Source organism: Linepithema humile, chromosome 1 (genome assembly GCF_040581485.1).
Source record: "Linepithema humile isolate Giens D197 chromosome 1, Lhum_UNIL_v1.0, whole genome shotgun sequence".
NCBI lineage: Eukaryota > Metazoa > Arthropoda > Insecta > Hymenoptera > Formicidae > Linepithema > Linepithema humile.
In genome coordinates, this window is record NC_090128.1 from 44973304 (window position 1) to 44995209 (window position 21906).

Sequence of the window (21906 nt, forward strand, 5' to 3'; positions counted from 1 at the left end):
ATTCGCGCGCTCTAGATATCAACGCAAAGAAAGAAAAAAACTAAATAATTATTTTAATCGTTATTTGACGTTGCAGTAATTATTATCTTCACAGTCTTAGAATTAGTTACGTTTTGTTCAACGAAAAATTAAAATTTCTGATCCTTCCTTTTTAACCGCCAAATAATAATCTGAATATTATATTATATTACTTGATTGTAAATTTTCGATTCTCGCGCGCGTGCTAGCAATTACGAGCTCCGTTCTCTCGCGATTACAAAATCACGCTCGACTGTGATCCACTCGCGATTATACACTTTATGGCACAAGGTACTCCTGCGGTGATTTATCACTTGAAATTGAGTCCAACAATAACGTTTAAAAGAGATCGGCAAGATTCGCTTTCGGTTTGTACTCTGCTTCGCCGCTTCAGAATAAATTCTAACAATGATGCTTAAAGAACCGGCTGAGATTCAGCTTGCTTTCACGATATTGTCAATTGCGGCAATTTTCTTAACAGACCAGGCGAGGCGTGAATTCAAGGACAATTCGCCGGAACGTCATTCGCGTTTTGCAAACTTCGCGGGAATAATCAAAAATAGCGGTTGAATAACGTTTGCGACGAAATAAAACTTCCGCATAATATTATACGATAAAATATTCTTATAAAACTGCACAATGACGCACCGAAGATATCGCGAAGCAGTTTTGACGAGCCAATATTTCCTATTATATTTTATCACAAACCGTTTTAAATAAACTGGAGACAAATGTGAAATTGTGTGCTACGTTAAAATATTTTCCAGATTCCAAAATGTTACTCTTATTACTGACGGCGTGTTTCGTCGCCGTGACTCACGCCGGATGTCCTATGAGACCGACGGTGGGGCAAACATCCGTGGACAGAACGCCGGGTGACGGTGGCTACAGGATTCTCATCAGCGGACAAACAAACGGATACATTCCCAATGCTGTCCATACAATTAGTTTACAAGGTTCTATTCCCGGGAAAATTGTTTAAATCGCGAACAAGAAAATAAATGACGTTGCCGGAAAATTTTGCGATGCGAAAATTTTGCGACATCGCTATTCTTCAGGGACGATTAACTCTTAAAATTTCAGGATCGCGAACGCACGAGCGACTGCAGCAATTCACACGCTTCACGCTGACGGTGCACTCGCAGTACACGCCGAATAATCTCTCGGCCCGCATCGGTTATTTCCAGCTGTTTCCGGATTCCTTGACTACTTTCAACGAGGATTGCGTCAACACGATTTCCGAAGCAACCGATTTCCCAAAATCGGAGGTGATTCATCTTATGACTCTATATATTAAACAATATAAAAATACGAAAATTCTTTCCACAGATCCAGGTGATGTGGCGGGCACCAGTGGCTGGTTCCGGGTGCGTTATTTTCACCGCGATGATCTTGGAGAACAATGTACGATGGTACGCTGAGGATGGCGCTCTCTCCAAGATCGTTTGCGAATCGACAGACGAGGAGATTCAAAATTCGGACGAGACCAAATGCTGTGCTTGCGATGAAGCGAAGTACTCGGTGAGCAATCAAATCTCTCGACAAGTTCAGCAGATATCTGTCCCATTAACGTATACTTTTCTTAAGTTCGTAAATAGTTGCATCTTTATTTTTCAATTTATCGTGGCGCTTCTACTTTCTTCCAACCTTCTTACTTGATTTTCGATGAAATGTAATGTTCTACGGAAGTTTCGAGGATGGACAAATAAATGGACCGCCGCAATCGTTCGTAGCATCTTGTCGCACACTTTTTCAGTTAACTATGGAGGGCATCTGGTCGAATAGAACTCACCCGAAGGACTTCCCATTTTCCGCCTGGTTGACCCATTTCAGCGACGTTATCGGCGCATCGCACGAGCCAAATTTCTCGTTCTGGGGCAGAGATCACATCGCCACAGACGGTTTTCGACAATTGGCCGAGTGGGGCTCCGCGACGGGTGTCGAAGCGGAACTGAGAGAGAAATCCAGTCAGCTCAGGACACTCATTAAGGCGGCCGGTCTTTGGTATCCCAATGTCAATACCAACACGACGACGAGCTTCAGGTGATCGTCTCTCTTGCTCGCGAGTATAATTTTTTAATATCCGTTTTCTTCGCGCGAGGCAAGAGAAAGAGAGAGACTTCTAATTGTCGATGGTAACAATTCAGTGAACTGTCGACTTTTCATTTTCAGGGTGGACCGAAAACATCCTCTTCTCTCAGTAGCTTCCATGCTGGGTCCATCTCCCGATTGGGTGGTGGGAGTGAGCAAGTTGAACTTTTGCCAGAAGGACTGCACCTGGACGAAAAGCATGATAATTGATCTTTATCCTTGGGACGGCGGCACCGACAACGGCATCAGCTACATGTCGCCGAATTCCGAGACGAAACCGCGCGAGAAAATGAGACCGATAACGACGCTCTATCCGGAAGATCCGCGATCCCCGTTCTACGATCCGTCTGGTAGACCTATGCACCCGTTGGCGAGATTGTACCTCAACAGGGAGAAAATCATCTCGCGCGGATGCAGCGAGCAGCTCCTGCAGCAGCAAGTAGCCGAATTAGAAGTGGCCGAGAACACCGAGGACACGTCGAGACGTATATTATTACTGTTTAAATATTTTTTTTCTAAGCTTCGCGCGAATAGTCGGTGATAATGTGCATATTTTCTTCAACAAGGGTACATGACGAGTTTCAACGATCTCGTTTACTGCGGCTTAATAAGTTAATTCTTCTTAGAGCATCATCGTGCATGACATTTTAGCAGCGTCGTTAAAAGCTAATAGAGACGCCGTGTTTATTCTCGAATTAAGGAAGGAAGTAATTTGGCTTTATTTTGCTCTGTGAATTTAAAGCGGAGTGCCACACGACGGAGTACTCGCCGTGGTCGACGTGTTCGGTGACCTGCGGCAAGGGCTTAAGAATGCGCACGAGGTCGTATAGAATGCCGGAAAAAGCTTCCATGTTCAATTGCAATAGGCAGCTGGTCTCGAAGGAAATGTGTGTCGCGTCTATTCCAGAGTGTTCGTGAGTGCATTACGAATAAATATTTATCTTGTTTCTAAAAGAATTAAAAAAATATTTCAATTCTCTTAAATTGTGCATTAATTGTACAAACGTCAATCGCGTTTGCAAGATAAATCCGATCTTTGCATAAATGTACACTAAAAAAGGATTTAGTAGTAGATACTAGGATTTAATAACAATTACTAAATGATTTGGTTAAATAGTGCTAAGTAAATGTTTGGTAACAATTACAAAAAGAATTAATTGAGCGAATGAAATATTTATTTCAGAAAATCTAAATTTAATTCACTCAATTACGAATTTGATTTCTCCAACAAAACTTTGATAACTGTAATCAAATTTTGATAGCAAAAATAAAATATTTGATAAGTGTTATCAAATATTTGATAATTATCACCAAATCGTGGTAACAAAAAATTAAACAATATGGTAACTGTTACTAAATTATATATACGCAGTATAGTATTCGCGGATGTTGGCATTAATCAACCAACAAGCGTTACTGACAAAAAATTTGGTAATAATTACCAATTTTTTACCAAATATGTTGGCTGAACTAAATAATTTAGTAATAATTATCAAATATCTGATAAAGTTGAATTGAATAATTTAATAATATTATCAAATATTTAATTACAATCATTAAAGATTTTTTGACAGGTATTAAATATTTAATAATTATTACTAAATTGTTTAATTGACTCAATTATGAACAAAATTTTTTAACAGGATCAATTGAAGATTTAGTAACTATTATCAAATATGGTAATAATTATCAAATATTTCATTCACAACTAAATGTATTTGATAACTATTGCCAATCAGTTTTTTCAGCGTATCCGAAAATTGCATGTTATTTCAGAGGTGAGGTGGAGAGCGACGACGACGTAATCGCGTCGCCGAGCAACGATCCGCTTTGCGAAACCACCGACTGGGGCGCGTGGTCGGAGTGCTCGAACACGTGCGGGATCGGCTTGAAAATGCGGACGAGGAGATTCCGCGATCGTCGCGGTCGTAAACGGTGCCCGCTCGTGTCGCTCGTTGAGAAAGAGAAATGCATGGAGCCGCCTTGCGCGGTGGGCGCGGAGGAGCAGATTGATCCCGTGTGCAAGGTGCGGCGTTACGCGATTCTTGTCGCGGGACAAATTTTCCGCGCCGGTGATTTAACAGTCGGTGACGATTTAAGGTGACGGAATGGTCCGACTGGTCGCCGTGCAGTGCTTCCTGCGGCAGAGGTGTGAAATTACGGACCAGGCTGCTGATGGTCGACCCGTCGTTGCAAACGGAGTGTTCCTCGCGCGTAGAACTGCTGCAGCAACGACCGTGTCTCATCCAATCGGACTGTACATTCGACATGGCAACCGCAAAGGGTAATAATTAGCAGTGTTAACGATAGAGCAGCGCAGAGATATTTCACTTCGGCCGTGTTCCGTATAATCAAACATCATGCAAATCCTCGACGCCTTCCTGGCGACTTCGGTTCAACCTGTCACGTCTTTTATTTCTTCTTTTTTTATAGTCGTGTGTATGGAAGAGGCAGATCCCGGACCGTGCAGGGGCTACTTCCAGCGTTGGGCCTTCAATCAGCAGAAACTGATGTGCGTGCCGTTCGCGTACGGCGGATGCCGCGGCAACCGGAACAACTTCCTCACGGCGGACGAGTGCACCAACACCTGTGGCATCGTGAGCGTGAATGTTTTATCCCTCGAAACGTGAGCAGAACCGAGAAGTCATTCAGATTCTTGTCCCTAGGTGCGAGCCGTTCTCACGGGTCAGACAGTTAACGAGACCGTAAACCAGAGTCAAGCACTCAGCGCGTCGTTTAATCCTCCCGCTCTCCCCGTAGACTGCGCGGTGACTCGCTGGTCAAATTGGTCGCCGTGCAGTGTCACTTGCGGCGTCGGCCGTGTCACGAGTTATCGCACCATCGAGGTAAGTTAATTATTCCCCGTGCGATTACGCGCGCATTATTTACGGGATGGATTTGCGGTGCGCGCGGTTATCAAAACGCACGATTAATTAATCACTCGAAATTTTTGCATCAATTATACATTGTTCGTGTCTATCGTGTTTCTTTAATTAGCGAGAAGCTGCCAACGGCGGACGTTCCTGCCCGAAAAAGCTGCATCGCCGTTATCGGTGCGAGCTCGCACCGTGCGAATTTTGAGTCCAGAGAAGCTCCACGCGCACACTCGATGGCATTTAAATTGGGAAATATACGTAGTAAGCATCCTAGGGTTTCCTCAAAAAAGGATTTATAAAAAAAGAGTAATTTAATTACACCTGTAATGGTAAATCTCTGTAAATTTTTAATCTTCGAACATATGATTGAAGTCATATACACGTATAATATAAATTATTGTAATCTGCTTTTTTTTAATTATTTCTGCGCTTGTGCTTTTGTATGTTTTTTTTTTTTTTTAGTAAAGACAGTAACACAAAAGACTCGATTGAAAATATTTTATTATTAAAAGCATTGCATTTTCCATTACTCGATCGTGTTCAAATTGAATGTTATTTTTGAACGAACTGTTTTGTAACTGATTCACATCCCAGAATTAATATCAATCGGTACTTTTATGAATTATCGATGTACATTACTGCCAATCCTTCACTATCGATGCTGCCTTTTTATGAATCGATCATTCAAGTATTACGCTGTGTTTTATCCTCGCAACAAATGCTGGGTACAAAATAAACGGATGTATCAGAATAAATGATATTTTATTAATGGTCATTTTGTGTCGATTGTTGTCTGCTAATTCCCATCGAATTTCAATCAACACACTACAATGCGGAGTCGATATAATCGCTTTACGTCGGATGAAACATTTATCTCTCGCTGCGTTATGTTTAAACGCAAACACCATCGTTTACAGTGCAGCGAATTAATATTGTGATTATCGGACAAAGCGATTAATCGTAGTATTAAATTTCCGGCATTGCGTCAAATAGAAACAATGGAAAAGGGTCTTTTTTTTGTGCTCGACACACAGTTTGCTAATATTATATCGTAAAATGTATATATATAGGAAAAAGCAATTTAAATTAGACTCGAAATTCAGAAAATGCAATTAATATTCCCGTCCCTCGTTTTTTATTCGCGCCACCGCATTTTGAAACGTAGTATATTGTCTCGAGCGGCATACGACTCGAGCCGATTAATGCCTTAGGTATCACGCTTGTTATCTTTACGCTGCAACACCGTGATTCATGCGCCCGTAATTCAGCCCGCGGACTTCAAATTGCAATCAGCTGTCTTTGGAAAACATCCAAAACTTTCGTGCTCTCGTGAGGTTTTTCCATCTTACCACGATTTTCCATTATCCTCCGTGACGTATGTGTGTTTTGTGCGCGAGGACACGCGGAATTTTGCGAATAGAAGTCGTCCTGCCAGTTTCTCTTACCCTCGCAATCGTGAGAAAATTCGATCGGACTCGCAGGACTGTCGTTTTATTCGAATAACTGTATCGCATTGTATTTTCCCGTCCATTAAAATCGGCCGTTTCCGCTCGCGTGCATTGTTCACGGCATTCTCCCTCGTCCACAACACGAACACTCGCTACTTACCACCAACTGGAGATCTAGCTTCACACAGTTACATTAATAATCTCATATAAATAATACACATAGGCGATATAATGATTCAATGACTATACATCTACCAAGAGCGCCAAATTGTCACTATTAAAATAACAGATTCGTCGATCATCTTCCACGGTGCAACGTTATACGACTTTAAATACTTCGAGTAACTTCGATATTTAGTATTCTACATCCGTTTTCTCTCTCTCTCTCTCTCGCTTGTCGAGTGCTGTTTCATTCAAAGAATAAAATATTGCTCTTTAAATCAATGTAACACGGTGATTTGGTCCACTTGGTAAGTATATAGCACTTCAATAATGACTATATCTCTTTTACGGCGCTGCCGGGACCACGGGAAGACCTGTGACAAGTAGGGAGACGAAAAGCGAGCGAGCGATTGGACAGTGCCCTTCACGGGCGACTCGCCTCTCGAGAATTCGCCCGTGGTCCGCGCGTGCCGTTTAACATTAACAATAATCATAATTATTATTAACATATACGTAATATCTAGGAAATAGTATCGGATCCTCCCGTTCCTTTAGGCCACTACCCGACTATGTGCTACGGCGTGTTCTTTGGTCGTGCCACTTGTTCTCCGGTTTTCCTTCCGCGTATCGCGAATCGATCCAGCCGTTCTCTCTTGCCGACGCGACGAAGGACTTCGGCGGCTGTTCGAGAGTCTCGACGTGAGCAGAAAGCGCGCGCTGGATCGTTAAAGATCGACTTGTCGGCGATCGCAAAGTCGAAGTTAACGTCTGATTATAATTAGATTGGAATATTGAGGAAGTAGAACTTTAAGGATCCAACTGTCTCTCCCCCTGTAATCATCCTTACAGAAGAATTATTACATAATTACTTCTCGACGCCCTTTATCTTCTCGGCCGCTGTGTCTAAGCTATCATATTTTTATTGTAGAATAAAAAATAATAAAAATCGTCCGTTGGCAATGATTGTATCGATTAATGACTAGAGTATAAGTCTGTGAAATATATAGAAGAAATGAAGCGCCGAAGAGAAAGAATAGCTTAACAGGAGCTAGGAAGCTATGAGTTTCGTTTCTTCAGTAGACCAGCTCTCTGAAGGTACGATAGAGTCTGTTCGCGATACTTATATGATATCACGTATAATTCGTCGTTCCTCGATAGTTCAACTTAATAATGTAATAATTGCCGTTTTTTTTTTCCTCTTCATCCTGCCGTTACAAGATCTTCTCTGACTAGTGTTGACTAGACTATTCGCCGCCGACCCACACATGCCACTTCCGTTCTGGCAGTAGTATATAGTAATAGTAGTAGTTTTCAGTATAATCTACCGTTGATCATCGCGCGGTCACGCGAAAAGATCCTGCGGTCGTGTAGAGAAAAGAGAGAACTCCCGCAGTCCGCGATCAATCGCACGATATTTTGTGATTTCTATTAATTTCGAAATAATTAATAAAATCAACGAGTAAAATGCGTACGAGTGACATTGCAATATGTCTAAATTAAAAAAACAATATAAAGTAAAGAAGAAAAAGATAAAAACTTACCAGAATAATCGCCAAAGTCCCTTCGCGCATATAAAGTGCAGAGAATCAGTGAAAATCAATATATATGTAAAATAAAAAAAATAATATGAAATAAATAAAACATACCGATAACATCAGAATTGTAGCCTCGAGCCATTGCGCGTCATTACCAGACGTCGTGCAGGAGGAAGGAAGGAATAAAAGATGCTTTATTCACGAAGGCAGGAGTGGGTCGACGACAGGCGGAAGGGGGTTCCTCGAGATTCCCGATCGACGTCGCTTTTTAATCAACGTGGCGCGTCGCGTCGCGAGAAAGGCATCATTGTGCGTCTGCCGACGTCGGGACGGTCGTGCCGCGTGCGCGCACGATTATCGTCGGCGTCGTCCTAGCCTCATGGCCGTTGAAAACGAAGCTCAAAGCTGAGTTCCGACTGATGTCTCCTGTGTTAGCTTGTCGGCTGCCGCCCGCCGGCGACACGTCGTTTTCCTCAGAGCCAGCCGGTGGACACGTCGTGGCCGGAAATCGGCTCGATGCCAGGAAGGTGTTGCAGCTGCGTCGCCGATCCGTTTCGCTTCACCGTGATCGACGTCGAGCCGCTCGCCACCACGCTCTCCTCGGTGGTCGACGGCGTCAGTGGAACCGCACTGACGACACCTGAAAATTAAACAGCGACCGCGTCACGCCAATCTCTCACTCTCGTTTCTCTGTGTACTTTTCAGAAACATTAAACATTTCAGAAAAATTTAAAATTTATATAAACTCCGGTGTGCAAATTTAATGAAATTAATGAAAGACCAGATGTTTTTAATCAGAGGTTTAAATGACAGCCTTTATCAACAAGCTTAATAATGTCACAATATTGGCGCACCTCGCTGCTCGCTGATGCTGGCGATCTCAACAACATCGAGACTGGGCTGCTGGCTCTGCGTGACCTCGTGTCGTCGTGACATTATCGATGACTGCGGCGTTAATTCGGGACCCCGGGTTGGCACGCTGCTCGCGCGCTGCAGCTGCTTCTTCGAGTAGACTCTGGACGCCAGGAGGGTGGTGACCGACTGCACCGCGCTCGATTCCGGGGGATTCGTGTTCGTGCTGCCGGTCATCGCGGGTGTGGAGGACCGCGAGGCGGAGAACTTCTTGCGCTTCTTTCTTAAGGCGGCCAGAGCCGGGCCCAGACCGTGGCTAAACACGTGATGCGTCTCGTGATGATGCGCGTGATGAGAGTGAGCGTGAGGGGGAGGGTGCTGGGTTCTGCTTTGTACATCGTGACTGGCTCCCTCCAAGGAGGATTTCGAGTCCGAGGAACCCTCGGACCGCGATCCGCCGTCCTCGGACGCCGGCGAGTACACCGAGTCCTCCGAACGAGATCTACCTGGAAGGAGAGAATAATGTCCGCTTATCTATAAAGCAATTCTCTTGTTATCATTTCGCAATGTAAAAAATAAAATTATATGTTTTTCCAACGGCATCGTTAATCATCATAGGACATGAGATTTATAAGAAACAAAATTAAATTCTTAACGCTCTGCGTAACACGATGAATAGTTTGCGGAATATTCACAATTTTAATATTTATTAAAATTATCGCGATACATGTATATGTGAAATACGAAATAAATATTGATTGATAAAATATTTTGGCTAATGAGAAAGAATTCCATATTTATATCTTTTTATCGTGATTTTAATCAGTTTATTGTTTTAAATTATATTTAACATTTTCGAAACACGTACTGCTTTGCACATTTCCACAATAATAGTAAAATTTTACTTATACACAAAACAATTTGATTAAAAGGTTAATAGAAAAGATAGCAAAAGTAACTTTGAACTTACCGATCAATCTGGAGACTCTTCCGGCCTTCGCCGCCTCGATCAGAGTGCCCCAACGTTTCTTCCGGGAGCTACCTCTGGTGCCGCGACTTTGTCGCGGCCCGGTGGCCAGACCGGGCACGCTATTAGTGCTGGTGTGATGTGGGCTCTTTTTCGGGGTTGCGCCGCCCGGCCCGAATATGCCGCTAAGAGTCGAGCCAAATAGATCATTATGGGAATTTTCGTGCTGCGCTTGCTGAAGGGACGCGATAAATTCCGCCACGGGCGGTAAGGTGCCGCTTCCGCCCGGTTGCGGCGCGATGTTGAAACCCTTCATCAAACGTCGCTCCTTCTGGCGGTTTTTCTTGCCACCCGCACCTATGGACAGCTCTTTAAGGCTAGCGTCTACGGGACAGACAAAAGAACCGACCAGCGTGCTCAAGCAATCTACAAAAAACTCAAAGAAACTTAAACAACTAAACGTTCAATTCTGCAATATCTTTTTTTCAATTTAAATAAACGTTTTGTAAATAAAGGAAATTTAATTTAAATAAAGGATATTAATTATAATAATTGAATTCAATATAATGTGCGTATTCTATGTATTGCTTGATACTTAATAGAAAAAGTGCAACAAATACAAATATCTTAAAAAAATAACGTACAAAAACATCGATATCTATTGCGTAAACAAATAATAGTGCTTTAACTCTTTTAAAATGTGCTGGATTTTTTAATAAATTGCGTAGCTTTCAAAATAATTTATGTGTAATAAAAATTGAATCGGATTTCTATAGATAATTAAAGCCGCAAATAACTACGATTGATGGTTCATTGCTGGCGAAAAAGAGAATGAAAAACAACGAATTGGGTTAATGTAAAATTTGTGGAACAATGTGGAACGTTGTCCCACGCATTATCCCTTTATAAAATTATTAAAATTGACGCAACGCCGGTGACCGGCTTTTAAAAGAACTGGCTTTAAAGAGAAATCCTTAATTACAGTAATTAGAAAACTGAAACTCCGAATGATTAATGGCGCTTTCTTTAATTTTGTATTACAAGGGAGACCTTTGTTCGGTAACTAATGCAAGCGTTACTGCGAATAAAATAATAATTGGTATTCGCGCGCGGAATCGCGGGAGTTAAATTTAAAGTTTCGACGCTCGGCGTGACGCGATTAACAATTTGCGGATTACCAAGAATTGCGCTGTCGCTCATATAATTTTCATCGTCAACTCGGAAACGCACTCGCACGTTATCGCGTCGAACGTATTTTTGCTCGGAATCAAAACATCGTTTAATTTCCAGAAATGGAAGATTAATATATATATAATTTGATTCCATCTGCGCATTTTTACAGATTCATTCCACTAAATAATATTGTGTCGGCCAAATAAATTCGTTTATCGAACAGAATTAATATTTGCGGTCAATATTTACCACCGTTACATTCAACTCTTACATTAATAGGAAACTAAGCAAATAAATCGATGCGATTTCACATGCAGAGTATTTGTAGACCATTCTTTTTTCTTCTTTTTTATTTCCATACGACTTACCCGTACCGCTGCTCGCCGCGGTCGACGTGTTCATGCCGGAATTCTTCAGTATCTCGATAAGCTCGCAGCGAAATGCACTGATGTCTTGTTTGATTTCGTTCACGTCGTCCTCCGTGACACCTTCGTTTTCCGCCTTGCGTTGCTCGACGGTGACGTATCGTCTTACCAAATTCCTCATGATACTCTGATATCTGAAGTCTCGCTCGGAAGCCTGTTTGACCTTACGCTAGGACAAAATTCAGAAATCGAAACCTTTCAACGTCAAAAGATTTTATTACAAATGCTACGATGCCACCAGGCCACCTTTTACCTTTAGACACCAGAGATTCTTCAATTAATGTTTCAATTGATGTTTCCTTAGACATAAAAGTCGAAGTCGATAATTGATTTTCGATAGTTCTCAATGATATATCTCAGCAATTAATTTTCAAAGTGTAAATCTGTTAAAAGAAACTTTATTTGAACTTTAATGAAGGAAAAACTTCTGCTTTTTTTCTTTGAAAAAAAAAATGCCTTCAATCATTTCCAACTTGAAAAATATGGATCGCATTTGTTAAGAACTCTGCCTTCAAATTCTTTTGAAAAATCTGCAGATAAAAGTTGGTGAATCTTAAAAACTCTATGTAGACATCCAATCTAAATTTGCACAGCGGTAGAATATTGTAACTAATAACGATAAAACTTTTCCTCAGATTCAATATGGCTTAGAAGTTCGAAAAAAAATGTGCTAACTTCGCCGCCCGAAATTTCACTCTAAATATTCTCGACACTTTTCCCCGCGTATGGGAATGAAATTTTAAAATCCAAAATGCGGGCCGCAAAATTGCGGAGAAATTCGTAACAAGCGTCTCGCGGTAGAATGCATTTTTCAACGCTTTTCAGCGCTCGCAGAATCTTCAGCAATTTGACATCTTATTCTGCAGCTCGTGCTTTGCGTTTCGCGAGAGATAAAAATCCATCGGTTCAAAACTCGGAAGAGAGGTCGAGCCGCGAGAGAATTGTTACGAAGGTAGCATCTCCGTTCTACTCTGTTCCGGGAAAATCCGAGAACTGTCATTTACCCTGATCGTGCGCATGTGCTCCTTTTTGGCCGCCCTGCTGTGTCCACAGAGCTTCCGATATATCCATTGTCCGACATACCAGACGCTCTTCGGTGTCGGTATGATGTTAAACGGCGGCGGAGCAGTTCCGCCTTCCTCGAAATAACTGATCCAAAGTTTGCTCCTGGCGAACTTCCACTCGACATCGGCGCGTTCCTAATTGCGAGCCACGCCGCTAATTAGATCGCTTGCTAATTGTGAATGCGAAAAGTGCGATCCGCGTATATTTTCGTTCTTATTCTAGTGTACTTCAGATTCTCGCGATTCATTCTCGTTAATTGATCTCGCAGCGAATAGAAGTCCCCATTATCGTCGTATTAATCCATTCGATATAACATTCGTATTTAAGGTTGAATGAAGAGTTAAAGGTTCCGTTACACTTTCTCATTTTCATCGTTCTCTCTCGCGGAAATTCGCAAGAGACGGCGCACTTACCGAGATTAGTTGATAGGAATGATTCATCATGGCGATCAGAAGGTTCAAGAGGACGACAATGTTGATGACCGAGTAAGTGCCGAACATCAGCATACCCCAGAACCTGGTAAATATCTTGATGCCGTCCAGCTCGAAGCTCTCGAGGTCAATCAGGCCGAACACCGCCCAGAAGAGCGTCTGTATCGTTTCGAACAAACTGCGAAACAAGAATAATTTTAACAAATTATCATTTATGTCATGTCATTCGCAATATGTTACCAGCAAAATAATAAAAGAATATTCTCCAAATTACTTTATAATTTTACTTCCGAGATCTAAAATGCTTCTCTTCGAGAATTTTTAAGTAAAAACAAAAATTGTTTTAAATAAGAAAATTAAGACTAATTAATGCGATAATCTAAAATCGCAGGGTTAAAGAATTGAAAACAGCTGCTTCTCCTGATTTTGTATGCGTCTGATAAATATTTATGTGACAATTATCGTGACGTACTTTGCGAATCGACGCCAGACGACGCACGCGTTGGAGTCTGCGTTGGCGGTGGAGTTGATGCTGCCGTTAGACGAATACGTCCACGCCGTGGGGCATCGCTTCTTCTCCAAGTCGGCGTAATACCAGAGAAGTTGATTGAGACCTAACAAATGTGTTTCGTGCTAATCTTTCCTGTATCTTGCAGCGCGGCTTATGTTATGGTATCGTTAACGAGTCTTACCGCACGAGAAGGCGAAGAGCACCAGCACGTAGAGGAAGAAGAACTTCATAATGTCTATGACCATTCTCGACAGGGAAACTTGCAGCGGGCCGAGGTAAGGATTCACGGAGAATATGTAGACGAGCTTCAGCGAGCTGCAACGTTGTTCGTACTTTTAATTTGAATAATAGGTATTAGAGCTTTCTGCACTAACTTTCCCAATATCGAGTTTTCACATTACACCGCGCCTCGCCGCACCGGACTTGCTAAAGCAATCAAAAATTCATCGGCATTCCAAACACGATGCATTAATGTATTCACACGAATTTCCAAATTATAAAATTACAACCGAGAGAAGTGTTGCACGATATATAATTTTTTAGTAAAAAGAAAGTTATAAAAATAAAGACGCAAAAGAAGATTCTTTCGTTCTATAAACTTTTTAAATGTGTTTTTCATTATCTTACGGCGGATAAAGAAATCATTTATAGTACAAATAGACAAAGAGGGATTAACCTGTTCTATTCCGCGCTTCGTGTGCAACAGTGACACATAATAGACAATCGCAATTTATTACCTGAAGATGTTGGCGGCGGAAAAGAGACCCTCGGAGATGAGCATCGGATCCCAAGTGTCCCACTCCTCGCGCTCAAGCTCGATCGGCTCCGCGCCCGCCAACTTCAGGTCCGCGTTCTCCTTTTGCACCCTGTAGTAAGCGACGACCCTCAGCGCGACCGTGGCTACGTACAGCGAGTTCGTCACGAAGTCGATCACGTTCCACATGTCGTTCACGTATTCCTCCAGGCCCACGTCCCACAACTGTTTCACCTCCGACCAGATCAGCCCCGACACCCAGGCTAATATAAACCTGCGGTGTGCGTTTCAAGTTTCCAGTTATCTCATTTCGATCTCATTCAACTTGCGAACGACGGCGAATGGCGCGCTAACCGAATAGCGCGCGCTAGCGCACAATTTGTTTTCGCTCAACGTCGCGCTTCGCGAAGAAACTCGATCGACTCGCCACTCGGAATCTAAAGCCGAGCTCGGAGCCGGCGTTTCGACCGCTCCGTCATTATCCTCTTTCGCTGCTGCACGCGCTCTGCTTATTTATTGACCGTGTCGCAGTGACGTTCTATTGATAAAACGCCAAATTAAATGCGAAATTGATCCCGCGGCGGGAATAAATCTGCAATACGACAGGCTCTGATCACCTCATTTCGATATCGTCATCGTGAGGGAAAGATCTCTCGAGATTGCACGCGTCTCCGGGGCTTATCTCGCTTACCGCCGACTTACTGTGTAACGCCTCTGCGTTCTATATTACCGTCTCGCCGCGCGAAAGAAGAGTGTCATAAGCCGGTAGATATTACACGGATGTTACGTGGCTTCTCTCACTTCGCTCCCCCTCGTTTTTCCTTCCCGTGTTTTTATTTTTGCAATTTTCCGCTCAAATTGCTTGTACTTCTCAAATATAAAAATTTCCCTCGCTATTACTCGCTCGGCGAAATGAAAAACTCGCAGTGTGCTCGTGCTCGGAATTAATAACACGCGGATACACGGAAATGAGTTTCCAAGATTGGAAGCAGTCTTACCATTCGACGATCGTAGGTGCGGCGCCTCTTTTCGTCGGCACTGGTTCCTGTTCGGGGGTCTCGTGTCCCAACCAATTGCCAATCACAGTTTCTATTCGCTGACTAGCCAGAATTAACATGACTGCGCAAAGAAAATTGTGCGAGCTTATTATCGTTAGAAAATTCAGGACAGTCATTATCTTTCGGAACAGCGGGGCGTAGCAGATTGTAATAATAAATCGTGTTTCTTGATTCAGCTTAAATGGACTTCAGCGGAGATTTAATTTGCAATTTCATATTCTAGGTAGTTGGCGTTGTGAAAATTAGAGAGAAGACTGACAGAAAATATTCTTTTAGTCGACTTTTCTTTTATACTAGCTCGAAAAAAGGCATGTGAAAGCATTACTAAAATTAAATCTATTATTCCTCTGATAATAACGAAACGCCCTATATAATCGGGGATTACGTTGAATAGCGGAAGTCAAGTAGGATGTATCGCTCGTGGTCGGGCGAACAATTAATCTCGGAACAGTAGTAATGCTTCTCAGCCGGCTGAATTCCGCACATTAGTGCACGACTATTATTGGTAGCGGCTCCGAAAGGTATTTGTAAACTGTTTGACGTTCGCCATGTGGATGTTTGATCCGCCAACGTGCCGGAAAGTTAAATACGCCGTACGAAACGCACTGCTCGAGCTGCGTGTCGCACTCTTTTCCGAATATTTCCGGATAATTCATGCTGAATGTCATAAATGCGTGAAATTATTTGTTCGTTGCATATGAAATGTCAAATTTCAAAAACCAAGGTTTTTGAAGAGAGCTTAAAGCGCGTTTTGATAATCAAATATCGCGTACCATTAAAATGATGTGACTGTCGCGCAAAAATATCCTTCCATGAGTTTTTACAAAATGTTTGCATTTTTTCGAGTTACAGTAAATTTGTGGAAATATAAAGAGATAATTTTGGGGGAAATTAGTGACATTATTGTGTGAATTTAAAGTCAGATACGACGAAAACAGTTTTTTAGTATAAATTCCTTACATTTACATATTATTAAAAACGTGTGAGGAGAAAAATAGATACGAAATGTGACGTAAATAATACCTATTACGAAAATAAAAGCGTGCTTTTGGCTTTTGATCTTTACATTTTTAAATTTTCTGCTTTAGATCGAAGCGAGATTGTGAAAATGGCATTTTATTCTGAGAAATACGAAAAATACTCTTCTATTTGCATTTATTTTGTTGCCTCAGAAATTACCTGAAAATCGATATAAAACCGACATTTCATATGTAACAATCTCATAACGCACATCCGTTCGTGTGCATGTGAGTCAGATTAAAATGCGTTCAATCAAATAATTGCTCCCACTCTCTTCTCTTGATGAAATGGAAAATATCGCCCGTGAGACGCGTAAAAGTGAGACAGACGTTTCGTCAGCGAGAATTTCGACCGGGCGTGCGTGGTTTGCTGCGCGAATTAATGAAGTGTCGCGAAGGAGAACATGACGTAACAACGCAGGCCGTGAATAAGAGATGTATCTGTAAGAATAGACGGTGTGTATAGGTTTCGGGCTGATTCGGCCACCGATATTTCCGGAATGAACCGGATATTTGGATCACGCTGATCAAGTGCGGCGAACAATCTAGGAAATGGCAGGTTACGGCCGGACGTCGTGCCAAGTGGTTAGATTTAAAGCGTGACACGAAAGTGCTCTGCGAAATGCCTGTTATCGAAGCGCTTCATCCGCTTCGCACACGCGTTTGGCGCGAAGCGAAGCTTCGGTTTTTACCTTGGACTTGGCTTTTCACATATTTCTCCAACGGTAAATAAAAAAAAAAAAGTATTGTTTTTTTTTTAACAATTGCAACTGCGGCTCGCGACCAAGTTACGTAAGTGGCAAGCGAAGAACATTACTCACATAGAAAAGTGAAATACGACGCGGAGTGACAGATGAATTTGATGAATGGCTTTCTCATGGTTTGGCCGACTATGCTGTGGGGCGCAATGATGTACGCCACGCTGAAAAACGGGAAGAGTACGCCGATCCTGACGATCTCCAGCGCCTGAAGGAACATGTTCTTCCGCCGAAACCCCGGCAGGCCCTCGTACCAGATCGATGCTAGTAGCTGCTGCACGTTAGGATGCGCCACGAACTGGAAATATCCAGGTAACGCGATATTGACCGACAGTTTCCGGTCATGCGACTCCGGGAGAAGGTGGCAACCTCTGCGCGATCAGTTTAAACTGCCATTGCTGTCCAAACTGTCGTTAGTTATTATAATGTTAAACTAACGAACGTTCTCTGTCTCTATCTCCCCTTAATTGGAGCCCGATTCCACCCGCATCAATAATGTTGTGACAGTTGCACCGGCGCACAGTGGGGCGAATATCTCTTTTCGCGGTCATTGACGTATAGTTTTAATATTTTTCAATAAAAAAACTTGAAATTTGGTATATATTAACTAAGAATAATATACTTCAAGTTTGTAAACTAAAAAATCAATTTAATTATAATTAAAATAATTTATACAGTTAACAAATGCTTTATCGACATATAGCAAAATTCATTCACTTAAATAAAGAAAAAAAAAAGAATTATTACAGTGTAATTAATTTTGTTGTTGAAGAATAACAATCTCTGAACAGTTCTAATCTTCCTAAAATATCAAATAATTTAATAATAACTCAATTATTATTGTCAAATTAAATAATCATGTAGTTGACATTTAATAATAAGTCGAACATTTTGCACTGCAATAAAATAAAATAAAATCACAATAATCACAAAAATTTACAATAGCAATATACAAAATACAATACAATAGCAATGTTTAAAAAAGAAAAAGAAACCGAATAACTAAGCAAAGCTAATATTGTATATATGATCAATTTCATTTCTGAGTGTCCGCCAAGTGTCTTTATTATTTTACTCATAACAATCTGATTCGTCAAGTTCTAAAAGATTCTTAGCATCGTCACATAGTTCTTTTTTTTGTGTTCAATTATTCGTCTTGAATGTGAAACAACTGGGTCTGAAGCAATTAACAGATTCGTAAATATATTTTCGTTATTCATTTTTCGAGACATTTTTCGAGAATGATTTTCCCTATAATTTCGAAAATATTTGTGATTCGCTTCTTGGGCATCTTCAGATAATTGACCTATTGGTACAATTGCATATTTTATTATAGCGCTTCCATGAATCAACAATTTGTGCACTGTTACTGGCATATAATACCATGGATATAGCCGAACATAAAGTTTTGCAGTATCATAAGCATAAACTTGAAATTTCGTTATATCCACTTTTTTCCACTGGCAATTGTTTGTAATAAAATTGAAAATCGAATTATTAGATTTTTATCCAGGCCTGTGATTTCAGCTGACAAATTTGGATCAGCGAAGAATTTTCTGGCAGTATTGCCATCGTTAGATGTGCCTGTTCCTTGTTTTACAATATCAATTAATAAGCCCATTTTGGTTCTGAAAGCGGATTGTATGGCTTTTTTCCTTTCTTCAATTTTTCGCTTGTTTTGCTCACCTGTAACAGCCCAATATTTTATATTTATTCTGTAGGAAATATGTAACAAACATTCAAAGCATCTGATCCAGCAATGATTTTTCGCTTGTTTTGCTTACCTGTAACAGCCCAACATTTTATATTTATTCTGTAGGAAATATGTAACGAACATTCAAAGCATCTGATCCAGCAATGCAATAATGACAATCCAAACGACAGGTGTTCTTCTTTGATAGCTTTTTTCTCAATCAAATCCAAATTGTTTATTTCTTTAGGAGAAGCATCACATAAATAACACTTCATGGAGGATTTTGTATCAGTCAATATATTACATATTTTGTTGTCAATCATGGTCAGTGCCATTTCATGTTTCATCGAAATACCTTCTTTTGAAGTGGATAATGTTAATGAAGATATTTGGGCCTTGATATCATCAACGCAAAATTTGACTACGATCTTTTCTTCTTTGACAAATTGAAATTCTATTGGTCTGCAAAATCGAGTCGAGGAAGGGCAGTTATTTTGCCAGAGAACGTTATTATTATCATTATTAAATATTTTAATTGGTACGAAACTACATATGAATACACTGCTATCATCTTTCGATTCGTCACTAAAATTCAATTTGTAAGGAGATTGATTAGAAGCACCGTCACATCCCCATTTCGAAACCATAGTTAAATTTGTAAATGGTTCCAAATCAGAACGCAAAAGTTGAATGAACCTAAGTGCGGTGTGATTCAGTAAACTCTGCAAAGAAACTTTCACTCCTGTATCAGTAATTTTGATGGACTCTTTGTTTGGAAGGCAGTCTTGTTTTGCTTTTTGAATTTCATAATAACTTGGTAATTTTCTAAATTCAAATTTTGTAACATCACGAATAATATTATATTGATTTCGTGTTAATTTCGCTGAAACATAAGTACTCAACGCAGTCTCTTTGTCAATAGATCCCGTCCCATCTAATAGTTGTTCACAGAATTGCTTCACTTTTTCAACATGTTCTGGATATTTTTGAACAAAATCGTAAACAAATTGCGCCTCATCAGATTTCAATTTTTTTTTTACAATGAAATCGACCATTTCTTGATTATTTCTTGCTTCCTGAGTTCTTTTTCTTTTATGTCTTTCACTTAGATTTTCAAAAAACTTTGATCTATTAGGCGGTGTGCATGATGAACTTGGAATTGACCGTAGTATCTCGTCTGGGAATGAGAATTTACTATTCAACCATGTCTCGTTTTTTTTACAAAATTTTTCAACGTTATATCTACTTGCTGCCCATCTTGCTTTGAAATGTTTCAAGAAATTTGAAAATTTAGATCGTGATGCTTCGAAAGCAGATTGAGATAATTCGATCTTGAGAGTTCTTAGGATGACATCTGTCACGGCATTGCAGTCATATTTGTTCAGATTATTATCACGTATAAAGGTAAATACATCACCATTTGTTTTGAAATTATTCATAATGTAGATACGAGTCAATTACGGTACAGTCGAGTAAGATACGAGTAAAGTCAAACAAGTATAAATTAACTTTTTGCTGGTTATTGTTCGAGGAGCTCAACAAATTATGTCTTTGAGAGCGATTTCGCGATTTTTATATCTTCCTGAGAGTTATCATATCCCTACCCACCCAAAAAATCACTCTAATCTGCCAATTATACGACGCGATTTCTTTGAATCTGATTAGTTATTGCCCCTTCCCCCCCCCCCCCGGATTAGTTATTAATAGGGTCCACATTTTGTCGCTCATGACAACTTTTCGAGGCAAGCAATTAAATAAATAAACATGTCCTCGACTTTTGATCGTGATAGCAACGATCTCTAAAGAATATTACATTATATGCCTACAATGTCTTTAAAATCCATTCAGTGGTGTGTAAATGCGGAGTTTTGCTTGATTTTTACATGTTTCCAACTTGCTGAGATAAAAAACATCATTCTATGTTTATTTACTATTATGCGCATATATCATATGTGTTATTATTTTCCAGAAAAATTCTTTTCGTGTAATAAAGAAATTCTCTTTCTCATTCAGACAAGATACTGAATATTTAGATCATCGCGCATGCCGTCTAATAGATCGAAAATTTCAAAATCTCAATGGAAGACATAAAAAAAAAATGCAAGAGTTGAGAAGTAATCAACAAATAATTATTTTTATCGTAAAGAAAAATTTGAAATTTGATGCGGTACAATTAGTTTATAATTTTTTTACTTTATAAAAAAATTTATTTAAAAATTAATAACTTTTGTTTTCTCTATCAATTTTTTTATATAAAATTGTTAGTCATAACAATGGTTCAAAACAAAGTGTAGTTTGCATCAGATTTCGCGATTAAATTTAAAAATTTCAAAAGAAAATGAACCAGTTAGACGCTACTAGCCGCATCGAACTAACATTAATTAGAAATTTTTTGCAAAAGGGGGACGAAGAGGGATACAAAACGTATATGCTAAGAAACTACATACTTTGCTCTGTAGATTGACGTATATTTCAGTCTGGACCGTTTTGGACCGTAAACTTTTTGGCACTTTAAACATTTGAATTTAATTCTCTTTAACTACATGTATTGAAATATAAATATCATGTATAATAAATTATTTGACAACATAAAAATAATATTTATGTCATCTTTAGAACATATTTATTTTGTTGTAATAGAAATTTGACAAGAGTTTTCGTCTATTTTCAATCTGAGAGTTCTTAAACTCAAGCTACAATCTACAGTAAATTCACTATTTCTTCAAAATACTAAATTCATTAATTATTATTAGTACAAATATCAATAAAAATAAATGCTCTAAACATATTTTTAGATAGATTAGAGTGTAAAGAATATAAAAATATGTGAAAAATTAAAATTTATGCAACTTTTTTTTTCCGCCCATTGACCGATTTTTGAACGTTTCGCCCCATTGTGCGGCGTTGCATAATAATTGGGCAATTTGACGGTGTAATTATTAATAAATTTCGTCCGTTGTTATTGCTCTTTACACGCGCATGAGAGTGTAGATAAGTTTTCGCGTATTTAAGTTGAAATGGCTTATCTGAGTTATTCTGCTCTTGGTATTATAATTAGGTAACCCTGTGA

The 21906-nt window shown here is 40.1% G+C and overlaps 2 protein-coding genes across 8 annotated transcripts in view; one reads left to right on the forward strand and one right to left on the reverse strand.

The window, feature by feature from the left end:
* Nucleotides 1-21906, reverse strand: part of Trpgamma (Transient receptor potential cation channel gamma) — a 102639-nt gene that overhangs the window by 7252 nt on the left and 73481 nt on the right. For 4 of the 7 annotated variants that reach the window (XM_012361854.2, XM_012361852.2, XM_012361848.2 and 1 more), the window contains 11 exons: nucleotides 17207-17441; nucleotides 15307-15427; nucleotides 14292-14582; nucleotides 13736-13869; nucleotides 13516-13657; nucleotides 13026-13221; nucleotides 12552-12746; nucleotides 11491-11716; nucleotides 9953-10333; nucleotides 8985-9488; nucleotides 5729-8770 (listed from right to left, as the gene is read on the reverse strand). In XM_012361854.2, coding sequence (XP_012217277.1) covers nucleotides 8604-8770; nucleotides 8985-9488; nucleotides 9953-10333; nucleotides 11491-11716; nucleotides 12552-12746; nucleotides 13026-13221; nucleotides 13516-13657; nucleotides 13736-13869; nucleotides 14292-14582; nucleotides 15307-15427; nucleotides 17207-17441 — 2592 coding nt within the window. In that variant the 3' untranslated portion in view covers nucleotides 5729-8603. Of the gene's footprint in view, nucleotides 1-5728; nucleotides 8771-8984; nucleotides 9489-9952; nucleotides 10334-11490; nucleotides 11717-12551; nucleotides 12747-13025; nucleotides 13222-13515; nucleotides 13658-13735; nucleotides 13870-14291; nucleotides 14583-15306; nucleotides 15428-17206; nucleotides 19299-21906 lie in introns of those variants that run through there. The other 3 variants (XR_001100214.2, XM_012361851.2, XM_012361858.2) reach the window with 3 other exon arrangements.
* Nucleotides 786-5760, forward strand: fat-spondin (extracellular matrix protein f-spondin). The gene is made up of 11 exons (XM_012361859.2): nucleotides 786-974; nucleotides 1102-1286; nucleotides 1348-1539; nucleotides 1775-2061; nucleotides 2191-2594; nucleotides 2852-3023; nucleotides 3886-4135; nucleotides 4210-4393; nucleotides 4543-4706; nucleotides 4776-4955; nucleotides 5107-5760. The coding sequence occupies exons 1-11, from the start codon at nucleotides 794-796 to the stop codon at nucleotides 5188-5190; spliced, it is 2283 nt and encodes a 760-aa protein (XP_012217282.2). The 5' UTR covers nucleotides 786-793; the 3' UTR covers nucleotides 5191-5760.

Excerpts from the sequence above, each read along its gene's own strand:
- fat-spondin (XM_012361859.2), top strand. The coding sequence starts at position 794 with ATGTTACTCTTATTACTGACGGCGTGTTTCGTCGCCGTGACTCACGCC. Across the intron at positions 1,540-1,774 it reads GCGATGAAGCGAAGTACTCG|TTAACTATGGAGGGCATCTG; the intron begins GTGAGCAATCAA and ends ACACTTTTTCAG. Across the intron at positions 4,956-5,106 it reads CGAGTTATCGCACCATCGAG|CGAGAAGCTGCCAACGGCGG; the intron begins GTAAGTTAATTA and ends TTCTTTAATTAG.